Here is a 14,006-nt window from a genome sequence, read left to right on the forward strand (position 1 = left end):
TGAAGGGGAAATTCAGCCCAGAATAAGATAAGAACAAAGCAAAAATAAAGAGCAGAAATCAATTAAATGAACTAGATTCTTTGAAAAATTGATGAAAGGTAAAAACTTCCAGCTGAATTGATGAGGAAAAAGGAGACAATATATAAATTACGTAACCAGGAGGGAAAGAGACAGATAAATGTAGCTCTTAATGACTTCAAAAGATACAATGCAGGAATAACATGGGAGGGGGGACAAATGTAGTGCTGGTTAAGCTGATGAGACTTCCTCTGATGGCCCCTGATTTCCATTCAGGGTCTTTCTGTGTGCCTCAGAGGCAGTGGCTGATGGGCCCAGGGACCCAGCTTCCTTGCAGTCTGTGTGGCAGACCCAGCTGGAGTCCTGCCTCCTGCCTTCTGCCTGGCCCATCCTTGGCTGTGTGAGGCATCCATCTGGGGAGTTAGTGGAGGGGCGATCTCTGCCTCCCTCAGTCCCGTCCTTGTTCTGTGTCCTTATGCCTCTCTGTCACCCTTGCTTTTCAAATATCTTTTAAAAGGGGGATATTATGGGGAAATCTGCTAATGAATTTGATAACCTAGCTGGAATGGATCTAAATAAGCAGCCACATATGTCCAAATGCAGGAATCTTTGTTATAACAATAAAATGTGGACAACATTTTTTGCACCAAGACATTTATCAGATGGCTATCATAAAAGAAAAAAAGTGAAATCAACCTGAACTTTTCAACAACACATTAATAAACTATGATATAACAACAGATACAATGATGATAGAGAAAATGCTTATATGTTACATCGATCATTGGAAAAAATTGTTAACAAATGGTTTTTTCTTTATTTCTTGGCTCATTTATTTTGCTCTTAATTGTTCTCATGTTTTCCAAAGTTTCTGAGAATGAAATGTATCAGTGCCGTATTTCAGCTGTCATATGCTGAGACGATGGCTTTGTTCTTGTTTTCTCCCAATACGTGCAACCTGGGCTTGCATGCCAGTTGATTAAGCCCTAGTTGCTGACAACCCTCCCATTCGGAAAGAATAGATGGCACTGTAGCATTCCTCTTGTGCGGGACTCCTTTAAGGCCAATGTTCCACCATGTGTTCCTGCCCGATGCCCACATCTTCTCTTCCTGTGCTCTTGCAGTTCTTCTCAGTTCAGATGGTGGTAGCCAAAATGTGTGCTTGCTTTCCCTGAGCTTTTCCTTTCTCTTATTGCCTTGTACTTGGTGATTTGTGTTTGTCCTGTGGGGGCAGACACAGTGCTTCTGTGTCACTGAGAAATTACTTATTACACTTGTCCCTTTTTACTTTGAGTTAAAACCATGGTGCAGTGACGGTTTCCTAGCACTGACTGAGAGGATGGACCTCCCGTCCAATCTAACTCTAACTTTTAACATCTAACTCCATACAGGCCTTTAGTGTGTCACATCTGAGTTACTCGCTTACCCCTAGTTGCCCCACATAAGCTCAGTGTAAAGTTGTGGCAGTGGTACACAGGGGATGCAATGGACATGCTTTCCTGCCCAGAGATCCTGCAGTGAATGACTTCCAGTTGCTCATGAAATCTCCATAATTAATGAGACTTGAAAAAAATAATAAACGCCGTGGTTAGCACCCCAGACCCTAGAACATAATGAATAGACCATAACTCCCTTTTTGTGCTTGAAGAGTAGAGTTCTTGGACCATTTGAGGAATATGTCTTGGACTTTTGCTAGAATAATCAAACCTTTTGTGAATACGTGTAAGATCTTTCTCTTTTTTGGCATTTTAAATGTACTTGCATGTAATACATGTGATAAAGAAATAAATATAAAGCCATTGCTTGGCATAGAGTGCCAACAACTGTTTCATTCGATTGTTGCAGGAGCCCTTAGTATACGTGAGGACCATGTTTTACGGAATCTTTGTGGGTTGCAGAACCCAGAGTTGCTTCACAAGAACCCGTGACAATATTCTTGGTCCCTCCGTTTCCTCGAGTGTACAGTTAGCCTCAGTCACAGTCTGAACTGGCACTCCCTTGTCATCGTGTGTGCCCTTCTACCCCATTCTACATAGAGGCATAGGCAGTCTTTGACAAATCTTAAAACCCGTGTTTTCTTCTGGTTATGCAAAAGGGAAAAAAGAAAGTCATGGCCTGTAGTCACCTTTACACACTGTAATCACTGTCCCCTGGATCAGGAGGCCCAAGCAACGGGGCTTTATTTCAGTTCTTCAAACACACCAGGCTCTGTTGTTTATCTCCGCACATGTGTGAGTCTGGAACCTCCAGAACCTTGTCCCCTGACTTTCCATCCTCGCACTTTCTGCAGTCTAACATTCCAAATCCTTCAGGATTTCACCTTGCTGATTCATTGGTTCATACTCAGTCTTTAAATATTGCCCTAAATATCACCAACTAGAGCAGGAATCTGTGGACACCAAGGCTAACTTTTCGTCTTCTAGTTATTTCTTATTCTCACATAAGATCATTATTTTTTAGTAATGAAACATTTTGTAGTCTTTCCTTTCTTAGTATCTTTTTCTTCTGCAGATTTGAAGATTTCATGACTATGTGCTCCAATGCATTGTGTTGTTTTTTACCCAGTAAGTTATTGAATGAGTAAGTGAAAGCAAGAAAAAAAAACTGAAATGCAGGCTGAGTAACCCTCATCTGTGATGCTTGGAAGCAGAAGTTCTTCAAATTTCTGAGTTTTTCAAATTTTACAATATTTGTACAAATGTCTCCAGTTGAGATTTCCTAATACTGCAGTTCACCAGGTCACCCCCAAGCAGGTTCACATTTTTGATCATTCCAGATTTTTAAATTAGGGATGTTTGCTCCACCCATGTAGTGAAAATTCTCATGAGGAAAAAGTACAATTTGTAGCTGAGGTAATAGAATTAATTTATGTTATTTTGCATTTTCTACCTGTATTTGAACAAAAAGATACATTCATACAATGCCTGAGGAGACACACTTTTTCCGTGTTCATTTTTTAATGACACGTAAATATTTGTTGAATGAGTAATAGAACTAATCCTTATGGAAACAAGTCTAGTCACATGTATTTTAAAACATGAGATTGTTTTTATTGACTCAAGAATGTCTACCTAAAAATGGCATAAGGAATAGCCCTAAACGTGGAAAAGGTTATATATTTAAAGATATTTCTCACAGTGTTATTTATAGTAGTAACACACTGAAAATCACCTAAAGCCAAGAGAGTTTAATGACTGAGTAAAGCATAGTGTATCTGTTAGATGCTGTGTGCGAAGCTCTTTTTTTTTTCAAGTTTTCCAAGATCATTTATTTGTGTGTGTGTGTGTGTGTTTTATGACACCGTTTAATAGGCACTGGGGTCTCCCATCTCCCTCTTCAAGTTCCCTCCCCTTCCCAGTTTTCTCCCCTCCAGCTTTACAATGAGTATCTCTTGTGAATTTTCACAAGTCTGTCATGCTTCCACTGAGGTGTCTCCCAACAACGTAGCAGATTATGAACTAAATCGCTGCGACTCCATCCTTGTACAGGGAGAAAAAATAATGCAAACCTTCATCCACAGGAGGTTGATGAACGTATAACCAAGGCATCAATGTGAACCCAACGAAGACCCAAACACAGCATACCAAAACTTGTGGGATACCGCCAAGACCTTGCACTCAGTCGTTATAATCTCTTGGCTTTAGGTGATTTTCAGGGTTCATCTGGAAACACAAAAAGAAACACAAATAGCCAGAACCATCATGAAGAATAAGAACCTAGCAGGAGGGATCACAATCCCAGACCTTCGGACATATTATAGGGTGGTAGTCATCAAAGCAACCTGATACGGGCACAGAAACAGACAGGAAGACCAATGTAGTAGAATAAAAACACCAGAAGGGAACCTGCACATGCATAGCCATCTGGTCTTAAACAAGAAAACAGAAAACAATCCGGGGAAAAGGAAGGTCTCTTCAATAGCTGTTGTTAGGAGAACTGGTTAACAAGCCTACAGAAATAAAAAGACCTGCACAGCAATGCGAAGATGTATACTTGCCGCAATTGGAACTTACATCAAAAAACAGGAAAGACAACAGATAAACGAGCTAAGTACACTCCTAAAGGAACTAGACAAGCAGCAGCAAAATAACTCCCCCAAACAACTGACAACAAGAAATAATCAAAATAAAAAAAAAACCAAGTGGAAATCAAAAGAACAATACACAAAATCAGTGAATCAAAAAGTTGGTTCTTTGAGAAAATAAAATAGACGCTCCACTGACAAAAAAAGCAGGAGAAAATAAGAATTAATAGTATCAAAGATGAAAACGGGAACATGACAGCCATACAGAGAATAATTAGAAATTACTGCAAACAACTATATGCCAGTAAGTCAGAAGACTTCCATGAAATGGAGAGGTTCCTGGACTCCCACCACCTACCAAAACTTAGTCACAAAGCAACGGAAAACCTAAACAAACCTATAACAGGGGCAGAGATTGAATCAGTATTTGAAACACTCCCAACGACAAAAGCCCAGGCCCAGGTGGTTTCACTGCTGAATTCTACAACGTATTCCAAGCAGAGTTGATTCTAACCCTCTACAAACTCTTCAAAACAATAGAAAGGGAGGTAATTCTTCCAAACTCATTCTATGAGGCCAACATCGCCTTAATACCAAAACCAAATAGAGAATCAAAAGAGAAAGAAAACTATAGATTGATATCCCTGATGAATATAGATGCCAAGATCTTCAACAAAACACTAGCCAACCAAATTCAAAAATACATCAGACAGATTATTCATCTGGACCAGTGGGATTCATTCCAGGCATGCAGGGATGGTTCAACATTCGTAAATCTATAAACAGGATACATTATATTTAAAAAAATAAAGAACAAGGATCGTACGATAGTTTCAATAGATGCAGAAAAAGCTTTTGCAGCAGCACTCCATGCTAAGAACTCTAAATAAGATTGACACTAAAGGAACAATCCACAATATAATCAAAGCAATAAGTGAAAAACCCAATGCCAGCGTAGTACCGAATGGGGAAAGCTTAGAAACCTTCCTGCTAAGATCTGGAACCAGACAAGGACACCCACTAACACCAGTGCTAGTTAACATAGTGCTGGAAATACTCCCAGATGCTATTATACAAGCACAAGAAATCAAAGGGATTCAAATTGGAAACAAGGAAATCAAGGTATCTCTGTTTGCGGATGACATGATTCTGTACATAGGAGAACCAAGAGACTCAATAAAGAGACTGCTAGAATGTATATGAGAATTCAGCAGTGTGGCAGGGCATAAAATCAATGAACAGAAGTCAACAGTTGTAATGAGTGCAACACCTTCAAGTTGGAGAAAGAACTAACTAACATGGTACCTTTCAAAATAACAGAATAAAATGAAATACCTGGGAATAAACCTAACAAAAAGATGGGGAAGATCTCTATGAGGAAAATTGCAAAATATTAAGAAACTCTTAAGCTAAAGGATAGAACAGTATAATGACTTCAAACCACTTATACTATAAATGTAAGTAATTGGAAGACACCAAGTTTTGTAGCTGTGTTTGTAAGTCGTATTCATGAAAGGAAAAAGGACCAGAAAGGATGTGTATAATTTGCTTGTATATTTTTGAATTTATTTTTTAGTATGTGATATTTCCTTTTACAAGCACTATAAATTCTGTTAACTTATACAGGTAAAACATCATTTGCTTACGTCATTCAGTCTAAATGTCCTTACAGTTGAATGAATCCTGGTCCGTCCTTTTTGTAATTATGCAACTGACATCTTGGTCTTGCTTCTTAGGGTGACAGAACCTTCTCTGAGGGTCCCCACACTTATGGGTTGGATCTTTCGTCCTCATGGCTAGATCACAGTTGCTTCCTGTCGTCTAGTCCACGATTTTCACACTTGAACTGTAAGTAGTAAGTTCTGTACCAGTTTTTAAATTGGCTGCAAGAAAATGCAACCCAGGAAAAATTAAAATTTAATGCCAGTACATGATAGTAAAAATCAAGTGAAAGGTTTGAGAAAATGTTCGTTATGGGTTATGTAAATAATGCTTCTAAATCTATGAAGATATTTCAAAAAGTTCGTGGAAAATAAAACAAAGAATTTAATTTGAGGCAAAAATTCTGAAAGTCATGCATATGATGTCTTTGAAAAAGCTTATGAAAAATGCACATTGTGAGAAACCTTAAGCGGAACTCAAAATTGTACAACATGAAGTTTTTAAAATTCCATCTTTCTGTGAACTTTTTGAAAAATTGCATATTTGTAATACCCTGTTTACTAAATAAAAACTATGGAAACCCTTCTTTTTAGATATTACACTTTTAGTAATAACACAGGATAAGTCACCCCAATGTAAAAATCTCAAGAAAATATTTGTTTGGAGATTGCTAGTAACAATCAGTGAGTAGATAACAGAAGCTCCTTCATAGTGATAATCCAGTTAAAAACTTTTGTACATTCTTGTTCAGAAATGTATAATACTGTGTAAAAAGCAAGAATTTTAATACTGTCGCCTGCTCGTTTTCACTCAGAATACACTAGAAATGTTGCTAGCATGTCATCATCGACACCAGGGAGGCCAAGTCCATGGGCCCATGATGTCTTCCCTCTCAGCTTGTTCCCTCTCCTTCCTGGCTGTACTTGCTATTACATTTTCACAACTTGTACTTTCTAAGTGTGGTTTCTTTTATGCACAATCACAGTGTGCTACAATTGTTTTTCAATCTTTCTCAAAATAATAATGATGTGATTCGTTGTTGGTTGAGTGACTCTGTTTCCTGATATTCTCTCTACTGTAGCATGATCTCCATGAGGAGTATGGTGTTGTATCACCTCCATGTTTACTACTGTTTTCTAGCAAATGCTCAGTTGGTATTCTGCTAAAATGAATCAAATGAGTTGCTGAGTTGTTGTTTTTTTCTTTCTTCGAAGTTCGCTTTTACCTAACCGATTGGAATTCAAATGTTATTAATACCCTCTTCTTGGCCTGATAATTTGGTTCTTCAGTTTACTGAGGCCCCGAAGTTTTATGCATTAAATTTTATAACTGCATCATTTAAAATCGCTAGATTCCTGTAAAATGAAATGGCCCAATAAGCTGCTGGAAAGTAGGTCAGATCCAAAGGTGACAGCTCTCATTTGTATTCATGGATTCATTGAATAAATATTTATCAGTTTCTGATAAATGATTTGGTTTTCATTATATCATGATTATTTTATTCTGAAAGCTAAGCATTTTCTCTTTCCTGCCCTGGTCATTTTGCCAACTGATTTTTTTTAAATCTACATACACCCTCTGCTCTCCTCATTAGTCAGCTATTTGTCAACATGGTTCATATCTCAAGTTAGTTACGGTGCATCAGAGTCTGATACATAGGCCAAAATTGTTATCTTTCATGTTAAGCATTGGAATCATTTCCTGAGTCTAGTTATTGAAATTAAATATGGATGAAAATGTTGGGGACTAAGCACCAGGAAACATCAGAGAATATTGTTCACTAAGATGGTCAAGGGGGTGGAGACAGCACTGAGATGTGATCATGAATGTCATTGTTCTATCTCCATTTTGACTTGTTCACAGATTCTCATGAAAGGTGGTTAGAAGTTGTGAAACAGAAAGCATAAAGATCATTGGCATTTTATGTAGTATTATTATAGGTAGTGAAAAACACTGCATTCGGCTTTCCACTTTAATTATGACCAGAAGTGGTCATTTGTCTAAGATACATTCCCTACAGCAGTTGTGGGTTTCTTATTAACATATTAGTTCCAAAATTTAAATGATAATGTGGGGAATATCACTGAGAACATGATTTGAATAAGAAAATACTTATTGCAGTTTGTTATTAAGTCTGAAATATTTACCTTGAGTAAAAGTTAATTTATCAGTAAATAATGATTTTTTTAAATTCTTAGCCTTATTATTTCATTGCTATTGGCAAGTTTTGTGATTTTCCTCCCATGTCTGCATGTCACCATAGCTACTTTGCCATTGTTTCAGGTGATCAGATCAAACGGACTTCTAGAAATCACACATATTGCTTCAAAATCATTTTCCTGCTGAACCTGCAGGTGATAGGTCATAGTTGAATCCCTGCCACTCACGTGGAAGACCCAAAAGAAGTTTTAGACTACTGACTCCAGCCTGTTCCAGCCCCAGCTGTTCTAGGCATCCAGGGAGTGAAACAACAGACAGGAGGTCCTTCTGTGTCTCTGTCTCGTTTTCTCTGTCACTCCTCCTTTCAGATAAATAAAAAGAAGTAGAACTTAAAGAGTAAAAAGAAAGTCCCAGCTTTTGTATGTGATGAACAGATGTCCAAGTTTCTTGTTAACTTTTAGATGATACATAAAAGTTGCGATTGGATGTTGAGAGGAGTGAAGCCCTGGATAGGTATTTTGGGGGAAGGTAATTAAGAGTCTTTGGCAGATGTGAATTTTGGGGTTCACACAAGGAGCGCCTTTTGACTGAGTCTGGAATTTGTTCTGGTTGAGGCATTTTGTCTGAATTCTAGACGCTAAGACATTCATACTGCTGACTTAGGTGCCCTGTCAAACTGTGACCAAACTGAAGCATAGAATCACTGACCATGGAAAAAACAAAGGAAATGGGAAAATACTGCATAATTTGTGGTCTCTGAAATGATCCAGCATTAATGAAAGTTTGTTTTAAGAAGTAATTTATGTCAGCTTTGTGTAGTTCAGGTCAATTCAAGAAAAGGTAGATCCCTTCTGCCAGGAAGAAGGGAAGAAATGTATAAATTGTAAGTTTATATTACCATTGGAAATAGGAACACAGAAATCCATTATTTAAAGCCATGATCACTACCAAATTTATCCTGGCTGGCTGATGTTATGGCCATGAGTCAGGACACTCTTTTAGAAGACTTGGATTCCATTACCTTCAGCTGGTAGACAGTGGGGCTTAGTAAGAGAGACTAATAATGTCAGCTTTTGAAACTCATTTTTACTTTTTATAAGTAAGTGACTGACCACTAGTCTCCATGTATAGCTCCTTTTAGACTAAAGGAACACAACTCTCGGACAGGACCTTCTCTCTGGGGCTGGGACAAGACCTGACTTAGAGTCTGTATTAAACTGGTGACTTCTAGCAAGCCAGTCTTTTGAGACAGAAATACTTCATTTTGGGGGGAACCAGTGCTTCCAAGCCAAATCTGTAAAAGTAAATATGGATTGCAAGCTTTCTGTAAATCTATAGCTTATTGAAATAAATAAATAACTCCTTCTCCCCTAAACAACTAATTTTTCATGGGGAAAGTTTCAGAGAATTATTATAGAAATTCAAAGTTCATTTTTATAAGGTTTGTTCTGTTTGTTTAAACATAAGGAGAGAAACATAAGGGGAGACAGACATATACACACACACAAAGGAGAGAGAGCAAGCTTCCATCCATCTGCTGATTCACTCTCCCAAAAGGCTGCAATGGCTGGGGCTCACTCATGCTGAAACAGAAAGTAGCAACTCCATCTGGGTCTCCCCTCTGGTGGCCAGAGTGCAAGCGCCTGAGCTACCTGCTCTTACCTTCCTGGGTTGCATCAGAAGCAGAGCAGCTAGGACTCAAAGCAGTACACCAATATGTGATGCCTGGGCTACAAGTAAAGACTTTAGCCACTGGCCACAACACTGGCCCCACAAATTCGTCTTTAGTATTTTTTAAGCTTGATAGTCTCAGAAAGGAGAACTCAATGAATGTTGCTTTTGAAAAATCGTTTTACTTCAGTATCTCAGTTTATATTGCTATTGAAAGTGAAGTTTGTGTTCTTAATTTATGTTTTGAGGTGCCCTTGCAGGAATTTAGGATGCTTGGATGAAAAAATAACTTATCCACATCAAGAAGAGCATACTGCATTCGCTTCTATATTACATATACCTCAAAGCCCATGTAGAAAACTTTGAATAGATATTTTCCATGTAGTTCATCCTTAAACTTATAAGGTGAAATATCAAAATATATGCCATGAAATACATGAAAGTGTAAGAAATTGTTTCTTGCACATTAAAGGATTTGTTTATTCTAAGGAAGTGTAATCTGTCTCCCTCATGTACAGGCCCATTTTCTGTAACTATGTTCTAGATCATTTTTAATGATCAGTTGAATACCAGACATTTTAAAATAATTTTTTGTTATTGCTGTTTGACAAGGCACTTTTTAGCTGCTCTAGAGAAAATCATCTAGAAAATTCCCAGTTGACTGTCTCTGAGAAAAAAAGATCCCTGAAGTGTATGTGCTTGTCAACCAGTATGTGCTAAGAGGCTGTGCACAAAGCTCTGCTTGGTTCCTGAGGAGGCAATCATGGACAAGACAGGCAAGGTTACCTTGTCTCCTGGAGAAATAGGTAGTGTGCAAGTAAAGAACTAATTTAAAATGAGTGCTGTAAAGTTGAAATGAAGACAGGTATTAGGAACTAGTCCAGTACTTCAGATCAATGATAATGGGCTATCTCTGTGAGTAGGTTACAGTTAAGCTATAATCTTCATGGCAAGAAGAACCCAATGAGATAAAACTCAGTTGAAACAGTCTTTCTGGTCAATAAAGTAGAGAGGACAAAGAACCCATAGAAGAAAGACATGCCCTTCCAGAAAGATGGAATCCTGACCAAGTGAGGGAGACAAAGGGTGTAGCCAGAGTGGCACGTTTGGATCCTATGCTAAGTTCACTGGGAATCCGCTAAAGGAGAACAGGTGTAAGCTTATGCATATCCTTTTAGGAAGATGATTCTGGTTTGTGGTGTGCGGAAAGGAGAACAAGGTGTCAAGAGGAAGACAAGAAGAGAACACAGTGACCTCATCTGGGGTGATGGTAATGCAGACGGGATGAGGCAGGCTCAGGTGGATTTAGGAAGAAGAGTCATCAGGACTTGCTCTGAAATTGGACGGAGGAGTAAAACGGGACAAAAGAAGAGGAGGCTCAAGCCCTAAGAAACTGCACAGTTAGGTCTCTTACTTTCTAATGTGGAGAGGAGTTAGGGATAAGCAGACACCAGAGAGTAAACAGCAGAATGGAAACCGCCACGCAGACAGCTGGATAGAGGTTAGGGCTGGGGTTAGAGTTAGGGTGTCTAGACCTTAAAGGAGAGGTAGGAGGTAGCAGAGGAACAGTAGATTCAGATTCTAGCTCTGCTCAATAGAGAAAGACATGATCAAGAAGATGCAGTAAAAATGAGGCCCTTAAGATTTTCCTCTCTGTGTGTGTTCTGATACAGATGTTTTAATCACAGATTTTTGAAAGTTTTTTTAAGTCATATGAATGTTTATTCTTATGTTAAATGCTTGTTAGTGCATGTGAAATCCTTGTAATTATTGTTTTAAGAAAGGCTAAGATTGTATGCTGTGATAATTAGCTGGCTTCAGAGAGTCTTTTCAGCCTAGGTTTGTATTCATCTTTATTCATTTTTTTTGTCCATCTTGCCTCAACAGCGTTCACTAAAAGAACCGTTGCTCCAGATTCGGGTTCTACCAAGGAGGATGCTACAAGTTTATCACTTAATGGAACCGGTCCCCAGTCAAAGGAGGAGTATGAGAGCAGAAAAGGCAAAATGTAACCAGTGATTTCACATGAATGTTTCACCAGTGAAAGTCACTTACCTACACTTGCTGCTGATGTCCTAACTTGTCTTACCAAAAGAACACCTGAAGCTTTGGCTGTTTGCTATTGCCAACTGTTAACAACAGCAAAATGATAATACAATAGGACCTTGTGAATGATAGTACTTAAACCAATGCAAATAATATCAAGTAATGAGTGGTGTACAGCTATTTATTGGCACCCTGTGCCAACAGAGGAAGAGTAATATTTTTCACTTTGCATTTTCCCTTTTCAAGTGTGGTCAGTCACATTTTCCTGATCACAATTTGGGTTTGTAATAGAGGCCTTTCAGAAATTACTGGCTAAAAAGGAGGAAAATCAGTTTCCCTTAAAGCAAAAGTGCTAGCACTTTAGATTCACGGAGCATTTATATACAGTTGATTTTTTAAAAATGCTTTCTCCCTAATAAATTATCATGTGTTATAACATGTCATGGAGATATGCAAATGCAATATTAGGTGGTCTGCTTTGTAAATGTTCAAAATTTTTGTATTCATCATCTCTACAGTTTATTACTACCATAGTTTCTTAACATTATTTCCAATCATCAATTTTTGTTAGCAATGAAGAAGTTTTAAATGATACCTGAATTGCAGAGCAAGTAAAGCACTTACATCATAGTTTTTGTCCTTCTGTAGCTGAATGTCCCACTGTGATCTCTTCATTCATGCCCGGGTTGATCTTTTTTTGCTGTGACCGAAATCACAGCACCAAATTCTTGTGCCCATGAAATTTAATCTGCGTAAGTTCTCATACCATTTGTACTATATGTCTGCTTTTAGCCTTGTGTTTTTCTAACATCAGAGTGTTTTCAAGAACTTGTTCCTTTTACGTGGTGAGTTATCAATGGAAAGAGATTTATATTAAAATACTAAAAAAAAAATGGTGAGCAACCAAGAGCTTTGTATTATCTATCACATTTTATGTTTGTTCAACATCTTGTTACACTTACATTCTTCTGTTTCTGCCAAAGATATATTTTTGCAAATTACCACTGCCTCTAGAAAGTAGCCATGCATTTTATCATTTATTCATTGTAAAATCCTACTACATGCCAGTCTTTTGTGCTGGAAAGAAAAGTAGATGTACGAAAACAGGAGTGGTTGTCATAAAGTTTGGTACTAAGAAGAATTGCATGGGGAGAAAAGGAAGGTATGTGTTTCGGGATAGCTGAAGAAATTGTTGATTAGAACATTAGACAGGTTTGGTTTGGTTTTGTCTAACCCCAAGACATCTCAGAGCTGTTAATAAGTTAATGATCACAGGGAGGTTTTAGTGAGAGCAACCCTTTCGAAGAAACAGCTTCGGGATGCTAGGAGCCCATCTGACTCTATCATGCTACTCACGATATTGAGAAATTATTTTACTATTTCCACTGATGCTTTGAACATAACACAATATGTTTATCTCCTTGTACCTAAATAACTAACAAAAGATAACAAGGGAGAAAGTTAAATCCCAACCATAAAGGCTAAGTAGCTTTTCCCTTTTGTAGTACTAGGGACTTAATTTGATCTACTGTGGTCATTTTAAAAGAACTACATCATGTCCATTAGAACTGGAAGTTAAAGGTAGCTCAGATTATTTGAAATAAAATCTTGATAACACTTTGTTTTGTAATAGAATGGAGAGGACTATTATGAAAGATGTTTGTATGTTTGACAAAATATATAAAGCTGTTATGTTATTGTATGCTGTGTGCTACTGTTGGATGAATGAAGGTGTCTAACTTTAAATATGGAACACACAGCACTTCAAAGACAAAGTGAACTCTTTGTGAGCAAGTTCTTTTCAGAATTCCTTAGCCCTCTGTTTATTTGGAATTAAATCCAAGGGCCTGTCTCCTCTGAGGATTTTTCCTATCTCTTGCATTACCATTAGCTTAAGTTGGAAGTCAAAAGGAATGCTAAGGAAACAGTAATAGCTTGATTTGCACATTTCAAAGGCAGCAGTTTTTTCCTTTACTCACCCCTTTGGCAGAATAGCATCCATGACGTGTGATACCGACCTGGTTTGAGTTGCAACTAGTCAGCCATACTCCTTGTAGCACTGTGACATTGGAAGGGAGAAACCTTATTTTGGGCCGAAGTGTGTTTGAAAAGTGACCTTTTTGGTTTAGTAATTTTGATTCTTCTGGCCATCTTTCTCCTTAAACATACTAAACTTCCATTGAAGTTGCTGAAGGCCACAGAGCGAAGAAACACAGCTGGGAGAAATCTGGCTTGATGTTTTTCCCATTGGCTAAGGTCTTGTTATTTCCTTGACTAGCGTCTAAGTTGAAGGTTGACACCAGTTGGTTATATAACATTTTCATGCACCCAGTTCCCCAGAGCTACTAACTTTCCTTCTTACCATTATAATTTTACTGCCTGTTTTCATTAATAAAGAACTCAAGACTGCAAATTGAGAATATAG

At 38.0% G+C, this 14,006-nt stretch overlaps 1 protein-coding gene across 4 annotated transcripts in view; it reads left to right on the forward strand.

The window, feature by feature from the left end:
- The window catches only part of CEP128 (centrosomal protein 128), a 275,915-nt gene extending 264,175 nt beyond the window's left edge, over window positions 1-11,740 (forward strand). For all 4 annotated transcript variants that reach the window (XR_009244256.1, XR_009244257.1, XR_009244258.1 and 1 more), the window contains 2 exons: window positions 5,779-5,890; window positions 11,423-11,740. Coding sequence is in view for 1 of the 4 variants with exons in the window: in XM_058655263.1 (XP_058511246.1) it covers window positions 5,779-5,890; window positions 11,423-11,547 (237 nt within the window). In the remaining 3 variants the exon portion in view is untranslated. The remainder of the gene's footprint in view (window positions 1-5,778; window positions 5,891-11,422) is intronic.
- The last annotated feature ends 2,266 nt before the right edge of the window (window positions 11,741-14,006 follow it).

This window comes from Ochotona princeps, chromosome 26, assembly GCF_030435755.1.
Source record: "Ochotona princeps isolate mOchPri1 chromosome 26, mOchPri1.hap1, whole genome shotgun sequence".
NCBI lineage: Eukaryota > Metazoa > Chordata > Mammalia > Lagomorpha > Ochotonidae > Ochotona > Ochotona princeps.